Genomic DNA, 12,984 nt, shown 5'->3' with positions numbered 1-12,984 from the left:
CATTAGAGAAAAATTTCTTGTAATCTGTATACACCACTTGTATTCAGAAAAATATTAGATAATTGGAAGATAGGAAAGCGTGTAATAAGGTAATCACTTATGGAGTTCTAAACTTCATAAGGTGAGTACCAAAGGTATGTAAATATAGTTTGTAAGCATGTACAATTTCAATTTATGAATATCAAAGTAAAGTTTGTTATGTTCAACAAAGCTTTCATAAAAGGATTTCGTTAAGTTTCCCATGATTCCTCGGCAGTACAGATAGAGATTTTAAAAGATTTTCAAAACATTGATTTTGAATGGATGTTAACCATGCCAAAGTACCCGTCTTTGATGAACGGTTTAGGAGAAAAAAGCAGTTTTCTAACAGCCATGCTAAAGTACCCGTCTTTGATGAATGGTTTAGGGGAAAAAAGGCAGTTTTCTAACAAAAATTTGTAGCACCTTGTGTGTGAGTTATCTTTTAAAATTTCGTTCCAAGTAGGAACTTGATTCTGAAAAGAGTTTGGATAGAGGTGAAAACAGAGACTCTGGATACTGTGAGATAGCGTCTGTGGAAACACGGCTAGTTCTCTAGAATGAGAAATGCAACCTTAATTGAAAAGCCTTTTGCGGAAGCAGTTGTGGACCCAAATGATTTCAAAACATTTTAAATCTTTACTTGATTCAGAAGATTGATTAAGTACATGCAAAGCATCTATAAGAGCATATTGGAGGGAAAACCTGTTTATTTCCACTTGATTACTGTAAGTTATTTACTTATCTTTACATGTTTATGCTTTAATTATTTTCATGAACAATTCACAAGCATACACTTCCATTGTTAATGATGAAAATAATCTCATTTTATTTTTAGATGAAGAAGATGTTTCTTTTTTGCTTAAATTAGACGTAAAATCTGATGTTATATTTCCTATTGGTAAAGAAAAAATTGAAGAAATATATAGAGATATAGATTATAGTTGTAAGAATAATATAGGATTTGATTCTGTGAGAACTTATAGAGAAATAAGAAAAGTAGAAGATATTATAACTAAACATACTAATATACAAGAAGAAATCTCAGAAGGATTATTTCAAGGATATATAACCAAGAAAGGACAACCTATAATTTTTGAAGAACTATTAAAATATAAAGAATACTTAAAGGTGTTCAAAAGATTGAAAAATATAGATATAGGACCTGATTGATAATTCCTTAAAGATATAAGATAAATCTTGTAAACAATTTCATTAAAGGCAATATAGTACTTTTAATGAGAAGGGCTATTGTGAAAAATAGGAAGAATCTACCAACTATTTCTAAAGTTGTCCCATCGATGGCGTTGGTCAACTGCAAGAGGAAAATATAGAGAGGAAATGAAAAGGGAAAGTCAGAGAGGAGCGAGAATTTGTGTGTAATTTGTCACGGTTTCAAAGGCAGTAAAGAAGCATGGTCCCTGAAGCAAGAGGCATGGGCATGGCGTGGAGAATTGGAAAAAAACTGATAGAAAAATTAAGAAATGCAAGGCGTCTGCTAAAATAAAAGGGAAAGCCTGATATTTTTATGTGCCAATGAACAGTGCGTATGAACTGTGGCATGGACAGTGAAAATGAAATCCCCTTTTTTATTATTGTAGGGATTTATGGTTTTGTTTTAATATTTTAAAAAATTTGATAAAAGGAAACATAAACCTGTTGTGGCACGTGAATTTCAAATCCATTTTGGAAAAATGCTGCAAGTCCCTGAAATATTCTTGATTTTTATATGAAATTAAAACTAATTTTCAGATATTCAAAAATATATTTTTTTTTATTTTATCATTGAAATAAATTTATAAAACCATTAAAAAAGTATTTTGGGACTTAATTAAATTCTGAAAACTTTTATAAAAATCAAGAATATTTGTTAAGCATTTTTTTTAGGGTGCTCTCATTTTTTTTAAAATAAAAAAAAATACTTCGAAAGTATTTAAAATATCACATTTTATATACGTTCATGACTTGTGTGTGTCTTAATTAGGTAATGCGATCTATTGTGACTAGTTTCCAATTTTTGTGCTTGATCAGATATAGTTGTATCAACACGCACATTTAGCATCCTTAGAGAAGATGCTAATAGAGCACAGGCTTGGAACGTGTTGAAAAATTACGTAGTTATAAAAACTATGAAATTGAATCACGACATAATCTAGTACAGTACATGAAATATCTCGAAGTAATGCGTCGAGACGTGATACATTTGGGACAACTTATATGTGAGGTGGAAAGTATGTATCATCTAATAAGGACACTTCCTAAACATTAGCATGATGTTGCTATTGAAGTTTTGGATAATTCACCACCTTTACGCTATAGTTATTTGATCAGGATCTTGAAGAGGAAATGGAACTCAGAAAATGAGAAATTTATAGTTAATTTAGATATGTATGGTTGGTTCAAAATTGTCGAACAATATCAATATGAAATTTTTTTTTCCATGTTTAGTAATTATTTAAAGATGTTTAATATGATCACATGTACATATTTGACATTTTGACATTTATGTATATTTTTCATATTTGTCAGATATATTTAAAACGTCTAGCTTATTTGAACATGTAAATTGTTTAATTTAGTGGGAGTTCTAAGGTTGAAAAAGTTTATGTAATTCTAACCTAGAACCTATGATTTTGCACTATAAAATGAATTTTGTGATAATGTAACATTAGGTTAATGGACGATGATTGGAAACTTAGTGAACTTTCGACTCCGTGTCTAGTGTGAAATTATCATAAAACTTAATTTGCATGAGCGCAAAATGATGTGTGCATAAATGGATATTTATATGGTTGTTTCTAAAATTTTGACAGACCATGGCATCTAAGATATAATAGCTGACTTTAATAAGGGTGACAAATTGAATGGCGATAACTATAACACTTGGCGCCATAAAAGTTGATATGTACTGGAAAAACAGGATTGCCTTGAGGGCATTTACCACGTGATGGAAGATTCAGTGGTAGGTCAAACTGCTCAACAGAGAAGGGATCAAGAAACTTACCAGACATAGAAAAAGAAAGATTCCACTACTTGCAATTTTGGTAAGTTCTGTGGTTGACGATCTCATTCATGAGTGTGAGCAATTCCCGACAGCTCATGACATCTATATTTAAGAGAGAAATATGGTGGTAGTAGTGTGACTAGACTGAGGCAGCTGACAATTAAGTTTGATATTTACAAGAAACTTCCTAATCACAACATTACACAGCATGTGAGGACCATGTCCACTATGATTAGGGAGTTGAAGTCGGCTGGTCACATACTCTCTAATGAGCAGCAAGTTTAGGCTTTGTTCCATTCCCTTCCTAATAATTGGAATCATCTGAAAGTCAATCTGACTCATAATGATAGTATTAAAGCTTTTACTGATGCTGCCCACCATGTGGAACTAGAAGATGAGCGCCTTGATGCAGCTAAATCTCTAGGACAAGCTTTCGCGGCTGAATCTAGTTCTGGGAAAGTTTCAGGCTTTAAGGGTAAGAAGAATTGGTTCAAAGGCAGGAAAGGAAAGGGAAAAGAAACTGGCTAAGGACCTAAAAAGAACAACTTAAACACAACAAAAAGGGCAAATGGTTTTGAAAAAAGAAAGATAAGAGCAAGCTAAAAGGCCAAAGAAGGTAGCTCTTATAAATACCTCTATTAGTATTGTTTATGTTTCAAGCACTGTTATACTAACTAAATCTTATCCTATATGGATTGTAGACTAAAGAGCAATGGACCATGTAACCAGGGATCGAGAAGCATTTGTGGAGTTCCATCGATTTCTAGCTGGTGCAAAGTGGATATACGTCGACAACGATGATAGAGTGGAGATGAAAGGGATCGGTACATGCAAGTTACATTTGCATGGTGGCCATACCATTTTTCCTTCATGATGTCCTGTTTGCACTGGGGATAATAAGAAACTTAATTTCTATTATTGTTCATTTATGATTAGTGTTTAGTTTCTACTTTTGTGGTAACTTTGTTTGTATAAACAATGGTAATATATTTTATGGATCTAGACATGTAGTAGGTGGTTTAGTACTGTTGGATTGTGAGACAAATACTTATAATTATTACATTGATCATTGTTTCTCTATAAATGTATCTTTTTCTTCTAAAGATTTAAATGTTGATACATCTGTACTAGATTAGGATATATTGGGCAAGAGCAAATGAATAAGTTAGCTAAAGAAAGCTTGCTATGTTCAATCTCTAAGGTTTCCTTACCCACTTATGAACATTGTCTAATCGAAAAACAACATGAAAATCATTCGATAAGGCCTTAAGAGCCGAACTTCCATTGCAGTTAGTCCATTCAGATATATGTGGCCCGATGAATGTGAGGGCAAGACATGGAGCCTTTTATTTCATTACTTTTATAGATGATTTCACACGGTATAGTTATGTCTATTTGATTTCTCATAAGTCAAAGGCATTAGAATGCTTTAGACGATATTTGAATATGGTAGAAAATCAAATAGATAGAAAGGTAAAAGCCTTAAGAACTGATCGAGGATGTGAATATCTATCCAAAGAGTTCAAAGAACTTTGTAATGATAAGGGAATCATTAGACAATTAACTATTTCCAATACACCCACAACAAAATGGTATTGTTGAGAAGAGGAATAGAATGTTGCTAGAAATGATAAGGTCCATGATGGCGTAGGATAACTCATCTATTTCCTATAGGGAAGATGCTTTATTAACTGCGACTTATATTCCGAATAGAGTTTCTTCCAAATCAATACCTACTACATCTATCGGCTTTGGACAAATAAATCCCCTGATATAAGTTCTCTTAGATCCTGGGGATCAGCTGCCTGCATCCATGATTCCTTAAGAAAATTTGAAAAATTGGGCTCACGAGGCAAAAAGGGCATCTTTAAACAAGATACCCAGACCAGTCCAAAAGATATATGTTCACAAGTGAAAATCAAGATGGGACTATAACTGAGATAAAGTCACGTGATGTGATATTTCTTGAGAATGATTTTCCTAGTGAGGGAGAAATTAAAAAGGGAAAACCTTCATATGAATTAGATGATAGATTTGTACTTAAGGATCAATTGAGGAGCAAAAGGAAGTACTTATACCCATCGATCCAACTCGGAGTAATTTATCTCCAACTGCAAGTGACAGGTTCACATCGGAGCTTTCACTTCATAAGAGTACTAGACAAGTATGCCTAAACGTCATTTCGAGATTGAAGGACAAGGTTTCCTAGTATCTCCTAAAGATGGTGAAGAACCAAAATCAGTACAAGAAACTCTATCGTGATCTGCAAAAGAAAAATGGAAGATGCAATGGAAAAAAAGACGTAGTCTATAAAATCAAATCAAGTCTGGGACTTGGTTGATCTTCCATCTAATTGAAAAGCCATTAATAACAAATGGGTTCTCAAAATAAAGCGAAGAGCTTATGGGACTATAGAAAGGTATAAGGCTCGCTTCGTGGCAAAGAGTTATACACAACAGGAGGGTAGAGATTATTAAGAGACCTTTTCACTAATAGTGAGATTTACTTCAATTCGTCTACTCTTAGCTATCGTGGTACGTTTAGATTTAGAATTACATCAAATGGACGTGAAGAATACATTTCTCAATGGAAAATTAGATAAAGAAATCTACATAAAACAATCAATAGGTTTCATTAAAACAGACCAAAAGAACAAATGGCATGAAAGCAAATTACTTATTAGGTGTTAAAATCCATAGAGATCATTAAAAGAGGCTTATTGCTCTATCACAAAGCCATTTAAAAATAAAAAATAAAAATTCTTGAACGTGTCAAAATGAAGAATTGTAATCCCATTGACACTCCTATATCAAAAGACGAAATTCTAACTCTTCGTATGTGTCCGAAAACTCTTGATTGATTATTTGGAAGATAGGTTAAATGAATTTAGGTTTTTATAAATCAATATCATAATATTTAGTACAATCAATTAATCTATTGAAATGAAGTTTAGGGGTTGTTGATCCAGTGTTGTAAGCTATTTAAATATGTGTTGATTCCATAGTTGTTGAGTATTTATGTGGAATGTTTTTGGCTAATAGATAGAATCTATGTAGTAATTATACATTAGAATTTCAATCCCAATTACTTATCTAATTTTATTTTATTTTTAAATATTGCATTGGCCGTGTAACATAAGAAAAAATTACCTATATTGTTGTCTGATGTTGTCTTGAGTAATTCGATTTCATTCATCAGCAATATTTAAAAGATGAACTATCAAGTAAGAAACTGCGTACAATATAGAGTAAAAACAACCTTCAAAAACAAAAGAAAATATCACAAGAACATAAGTGATAAAAAAACAAAGAAAAACAAAAGTAGAGAAAAGCACATTAAAGTTCATTGAGACAAGGGCAAAATAATTACAAGCCCTTGTTTGATGGTCACTATAAAAAGAAATTAGGGGGAAATGATGTTTTGAATAGTGATTTTTTGAAAAATGAGTCGTAAAAAAAAATCATTTGGATATACATGCAAAATAATTTATTGTATAATTGTGTGGTTGAAAATAAGTTTAAGAAATAAAAAGTTTTAATTTAAAGGAAGTCAAATAGGGGTTAAGAACTATTTTTTCCGACTAAACATTGGATACTTAATTTGAAATTTAACACTTCTAGTGAGGGTTATTGTCTTAGTTGAAGCTTGGATGTTGGGATCCACATTTAGGAAGAATCATCACATATCGAGATTGTAACTTTCATTAGTGAAATCCAACTACACTTGAGCGGGGAAAGAAAAGAGTATTGTGAAATCAACTTTAGAATAAACACCTTCGGTATGTGATTAAAAATGAAATTTGGAGTGTGTATTCCACAGGGGAGAAAGAAAATATTTGACCTATTAGAGATCAAAGAAAAACCAATTTAAAAGTTCATAATGATTAGATCAACTATTCACACACGCTGATTGATCATTAAATAAGTAAAGAATTAGTTTTACTTATAATTCTTATAAATTTTTAATGAATTGTCAAATAATTTCAATACTTGATGTGAGTTCGGCAAAGTTATGTAATTTTCTTATTTTTTATTTTTTGTTTGTATACTTTTATTTTTAGTAGATAGTTTTATCTAGCAAATAAGAGCTTAAGTTTGTGGATATTTGATTATGCATTATCCAAGCTTTATTATTCATTTATTTTTAAACTAAATAGTTATCTACTTAATTTGCACAAATTAGTTAATTTAAGGAAAAATTCCAACTTGAACGCAATTCGAGTGAAAAGAGTGATTTTGAGCTAATTTGAAGTTGGTTTGAAGCAAATCAAGATTAATTGGATTGCGAGTATTGAGAAATATTAAGAGCACATATTGTAAAAAATTTCAAGTTTCAAGGGTGAAAGTCAACTTTTGAAAAGTTTGAGAATTAAATTGCATATTTTTGAAACTTGAAAAGGACCAATTTCAAACAATTATGAAGTTTAGAGGATCAATTTGGAAAATTTTGAAAGTTTCGATATCAAAATAGAAGTTTAGGATGAAAAATGATCAAAATTGAATAAAAATTAATTTAGGGAATAAATTGTAATTTTTTAGAAAGGTCAAGGGTTGACCACGGTCAACTGCGGTTAAAAAAAATGAAAAAAATTGTGGTCCAACCCAGCCATTGTTTGTTGTGGTCCGGGCCGCAGTTTGAATATTGCGATCGGCCATGACAATCAAGAATCTAATCTTCATCTTTTTCCCGCCTTGAAATATGATGATGTATTTTATTTCTTTCCTGTATTTTTTTTCTTCCCTCATGATGTGTAATTAAACGAATAGTTAGGACGAACGAGTGTAACCTAGTTTAAAACTTAATTTTATTTAGAAATTTTCAATTTTCAATTGATGCTAATGAATTATTGAACCTTAATTTTAGTTATAAAGTTTTAATTTCCAATTGAAACTTGTGAATTGTTTTACTCCTATTCTTAATGTCTTGGATTAATTGATCTCTAATTAACTGAATTATTTGATAATTGAATACTTTTGATTAAAGCTTGCTTAATCGGATTCACATAGAAATATATTGAGTTGGCTTAATTGGGCAAGATTGGTTTTAACTCGAGACGTAAATCAATTAAAAGGATAGCTATGATGAACTCGTGATCCTAACAATCTAACCATCGTATGAATAATCCACTTAAATACACTCCATATATCTATAGTTTTAAAAAAATAAAAATCACAAAAAGAATCGTTGTTAACTGTCCTCAATCGAATTGAAGTAAAAAATAGTTAAACTAATGGTTGGATAATAGTCCATGCAAGAACGATAATTCACTACTAAAACCATCTAAAATCGATCACTTCATAAATGTTCAAAATCGATACTTTAAAAAATGTTCATAATCGATAGCCCGAAACTCCGGAGCAGGCCCTAAGAGGAAAATTCTGTTAACCATTACTCAGGATGCAATAGATGAGAAATTGCTGGGATTAATAATTGTTTATAAGGCTTCTGCATCTGCAAATTGTGACTTACTATTTCGGTTTGTTGGGGGCGGGGGGTTGAAAACTTTGTTGAATCATTCAAAGTTGTTGGAAGAAAATGGGTCGTCCATGTGGAACTTCCTTTACACCAAAAACTAAAACATACATGATGAAATTCGAATTTACAGAATGAGAGAAAACAAAGTGTTGTGGCTTGATTTTGGAATAATAACATCTCAAATTTGATTTTTGTATTGTGGCTATCAAATTCTTTCATATGTGATCGAATTTCTAATAGAAAAGTGGGCACAAGTCAGTGTTAAATGCAAGCAAATCAAAGGCAAGTAATTCAACCTCGATTTTGTGATTTCAAATATCACTACTTAGAACTCAGTTATAAGCATGTATGCACGTTTTATAAAAGTTTATGAGAAAACTAAGCTGCCAAAGATGATTGTTCAGGATGGAAGCGAGGAGTAATTTCCAGTGAGGCTTCTATATTCTCTAATGCTGTCTTCATGAAAACATTAAACCAGTTCTTTTCACCAATGTCAGCAACCAGAAAGACGACGTGTTTCCTTGTAACACATTTGTATTTTATGCTTGGCATTTGGCCCAAAAAGTTCTAGACTTGAACATTGATTTTACAATTCTGTTTTTTTCTCCTTTACCAACAGATTATTGCTCAGAAAGCATGGAAGAAACTGATATTGGTTCGCAAAAGGACCCAAGAACAACCCAGTAGACAAAACTCAAACCAAGGCAAAATAAAAATGAAAATGAACATCTTATGTGCTTGCGATTTCAGAAGAAAACAAGATTTATACACCAAAACAGTCGGCTAATGTAATGATGGTGCATATCTTCTATTACTATGTAATGTGATGAACTCTCACCATTCAAACCTCCTACTATACTCAACGCAATCAACTGCGATTTTATTAACACCCCGGAAGAGACTGATCCGAAGCAAATGGTGAAAAGCTTGAAGTTGACTCACTATGATGAAGTGGATTAGGCGGACGACTAGAGGACTCGATGTAACTTGATGAGGCATTGTTGGGACTCGGAATGTAGGGTGACATGCATCGGGAGTTTAGGGATGATAATGATGGATAACCTAACGAGTGAGGAGAAACTAAATAAGCACCACAAGATCTTTGAGAAGAAGTGTTCCTGAAGTCGACTGAGCTTCTGCTGCTGTTAATTTGAGGAGATAGATGATAAGACTGAAGTGATTGCTGGTTATAAGAAGTGCTAAAGATGGACTGTAGACAGGGAACCAAAGGGGACCGAGATGATGACGTGGCAATCCGTATAGCTGAGGATGGTGCTAACGATGATCTAACGGATGACAATGCAGAAGATGAATTAACAGAAGCTGGGCTGGATGATAGCAACGCTGTAGATTCTGATGCTGGTGGATCACCAGTATTAGTTCTAGCATCACGTTTGCAAATGGGACAGAAGGTTCTCCATGATGTCAGCCAAGCATCAGCACAAGTAGCATGAAATTCTGTCAAAATTCCAAGATAAACTCAACAAGAACATACAGAATGATTATGATACAATTAATTACTTTTCCGTGGTTAAATGACAATCCCATCATAAAGCAATCGACTTGAAGTAGCAGAAAAATAGAGCTTTAAATTGACCAGTTGGTTTCCCTTCTTTCAGGGAGGTCTGAGACAGTTCCTGCGGAGGTATTTCATATTGTACAAGTAAACAGAATCATGTAAAAATAAGAGACAACGACTTACTATGGAGGCATGGCAGAATCCTAAGCTTCTCTCCAACATTATAATCGTCAAGACATATAGCACACGTACTTGACGTAGAATTATCCTCCAAAACAGTTGAAAAAATTAGGCTCGGCATGGCTTTCACCAGACGATTGCTCATTCCATGGAATTCCCGTACACTTGAAACTCGAACCCGTTCTCTTCTATTACGATGCCTCCAGTAGCATAAACACGTAGCTAACATAGCAGATACGGAAAGTAATGTAACAAAAGCTGTAGCCATGATCGAAAAACTTGATTCTTCAAAACTCTGGGTTAGCCATAGCTCCGTGTTTGGAATGCCGGCATAATTAGCCAGTGCTTCACCAGAAGCTTTGGATACAAACACAGCATATATTTTTATACCAGCAGAATTTCCTGCCACTGCATTTCCAAAAGTAAATGATGGATAAACACTTAAAATATTTGAATTTCCTTAAATGAATTAATCATAAAATAATAAATATTGTATAATTGACATGAATACTGCTGAATGCTGATCCTCTTGAATTTCCAGGGACAGGAACAAAAGCTACGATACTTGCTTATGCGCAACTGCTAAATGCATCCCCTACCCATTGGCTCTTGATATTTTAGTCAGTAGGCTAAAAGGCTACGATACTTGCTTATGCGCAACTGCTAAATGCATCCCCTACCCATTGGCTCTTGATATTTTAGTCAGTAGGCTAAAAGGCTAGCTCTTATATCGTACCATTCATCATGCAAAAACCTCTTCAGCATATCATAATTAGCTGTCAGATCTTGAATGTACTATCAATAACCATTTAAGAAAACGACAAAGAATATTTACTCCATTCTCTCATAATCTGAAACCATAGAATACAGATGCACATGTCCATAAATTGAGAGAATGCTTGACACCCCATTAATATATTATAATCACAGCCTTTCATTTCATAGTATATTTCTAGAAATGAGCTAATGAGAATGAAGTCCGGCATATAAGATGGTAATTACGTTCTGGGAATTCCAGAATATAATTTATTCATGCTAGTATGTTCTTACAGTTGTTGGAAAGGTGATGAACAATTCTGCTTATATTGGCAAAAAAAGGATAATCTGCATATATGATCCAGACACAGCAATTCTGTATACACGAATAACAAAAGTAAGCCTTGTTTGGGCTTCGCTATATGAATCCCTTTCCTCCAGTCCATTATGTTCATTGCTATATACCAAAAGATCTAAAGCAAGCTATTATGTACCAAAAACAAAAATTACCGTCCTACTTCAAACATTTCAAAGAAAAAATCACAATTAACTTACTTAAAATATTAGCCAAATGCCAATCAAAAAAATGTTTCCTAGGATATAAAATCATAGCAATGAAATCATAACTATGACTTATATACGCAATATTAAACTAATAATAACACAGGTATAAAGTTGAATGTAGGAAAAAGCCATTACTTGCAACTAGATCGCCGTCCTTGTTGTCATAAACAATGGCCACTATGAATCCTGCAGCTTGCGCTGTTCTGACTTTCGTCTCAAAGTTGCATCCTCCTCTGATGATCAAAACACACGAAAATTCGGTGCAGTTTGTTTTCAGAACAACATTATTAGTCAATAGTGAACATGCATCCAAAGGTTGGGCCACATTCAATGTGCGACATTTACCAAAACCTTTCACAGGTTGAGCTGAAATTATTACCACAGACAAAATCTATCAGTAAATGCTCAACCATGACAAAAAATAAATAAATAAAAGCGTCGTCACTTAGTTTAAAGGAATCCAGACACATCCATCTTGATTCCATATTATGAAATATGCATTGAGTGACTTGCAGAAACCAGCTAATCCCAATTTTTTCACTAAATTTTTAACTAAAATTTTTAATTCCAATGCAGATTCCAAATTCCAAGCTTATTTTAAGAACAGAATATGTGAGTTAAAACACAAATTTATCCGATAAATATCCCAACATTTGCAACGAAGAGCTCAAAAATTAAATAAAAAACGAAGAGCCCGAACTCGAAACACTAGCTAAAACACGAATAAACAAGAATCTCAACTATAACTAAACCTATAATCTAAGTGAATTAATTCGGCGAGAAGATAATGACAAGAAGGGGAAAAAAATAAAAAATAAAAAATAGAAAGAATCTACTCACCAAAAGTAGCTTCCCTATCTTCAAACGATAAAGTGACATTCTTTCCAATCAAAACAACATTGCCAAAGGCATTGAAAGGACCCAGCGAAACGAAAAAACCGCATAGAAATACCCAGAAATTCACCATCTTTTTTTCCATTCCTAATCTTACAACTCCCTCAATCTCAAATTCCCAGAAAACCGAGAAAAATTATGAAATTCTTACAAAGGGTTTTAATATTAATGGAATAGAAACATCAACTTCCATTCTATGACTCGAGGGCTGCGCAAATTCTTTCTTTATTTCCTTTGTAGGAGGCATATATGTATTGGGAGTAGGAGAGGCAGTGTGAGTTTCGGTAGAAATCGAATTTGTTTATTCAGGATGGTCTCTTTTGTTACCGGTGAGCTTATACAATCCTACTACTCAGTACAATTTATTTTACGATTTGATTTAAAATGCATTATAAATATCACGTCCATTTATTTAAAGTTTATTTATAAAATCAATAGCCAAGATTTTTTCAAAACACTTGTTGTCGATCAAGTTGTGGATAAATATTGTACAAGTAGATTTATTCTTTTTTTTTCCTTCTTTTTTTTTTTAATGAAGAAGGAACTTGCAGCCGCTACTAGGTAAATCCTCAAA

The 12,984-nt window shown here is 32.9% G+C and overlaps 1 protein-coding gene across 1 annotated transcript; it reads right to left on the bottom strand.

Moving 5' to 3' along the window:
• Positions 1-9,181: 9,181 nt before the first annotated feature.
• LOC111380675 (receptor homology region, transmembrane domain- and RING domain-containing protein 2-like) lies at positions 9,182-12,743 on the bottom strand. The gene is made up of 4 exons (XM_023004305.1): positions 12,357-12,743; positions 11,652-11,882; positions 10,200-10,604; positions 9,182-9,955 (listed from the first exon to the last, which is right to left on the bottom strand). The coding sequence occupies exons 1-4, from the start codon at positions 12,493-12,495 to the stop codon at positions 9,381-9,383; spliced, it is 1,350 nt and encodes a 449-aa protein (XP_022860073.1). The 5' UTR covers positions 12,496-12,743; the 3' UTR covers positions 9,182-9,380.
• Between the last annotated feature and the right edge of the window lie 241 nt (positions 12,744-12,984).

The sequence above is a fragment of the Olea europaea genome, unplaced genomic scaffold, assembly GCF_002742605.1.
Source record: "Olea europaea var. sylvestris unplaced genomic scaffold, O_europaea_v1 scaffold2180, whole genome shotgun sequence".
NCBI lineage: Eukaryota > Viridiplantae > Streptophyta > Magnoliopsida > Lamiales > Oleaceae > Olea > Olea europaea.
The sequence above is the reverse complement of the archived record's forward strand: the minus strand, read 5'-3'. Positions and strand labels throughout refer to the sequence as shown.

What these genes read in the sequence shown, in the direction of transcription:
- LOC111380675 (XM_023004305.1), bottom strand. Translation starts at nt 12,495, where the DNA reads ATGGAAAAAAAGATGGTGAATTTCTGGGTATTTCTATGCGGTTTTTTC. An exon ending in AGATAGGGAAGCTACTTTTG is followed by an intron (nt 11,883 to 12,356) that starts GTGAGTAGATTC and finishes TAATAATTTCAG; the next exon opens with CTCAACCTGTGAAAGGTTTT. An exon ending in GATTCTGCCATGCCTCCATA is followed by an intron (nt 9,956 to 10,199) that starts GTAAGTCGTTGT and finishes GAATTTTGACAG; the next exon opens with AATTTCATGCTACTTGTGCT.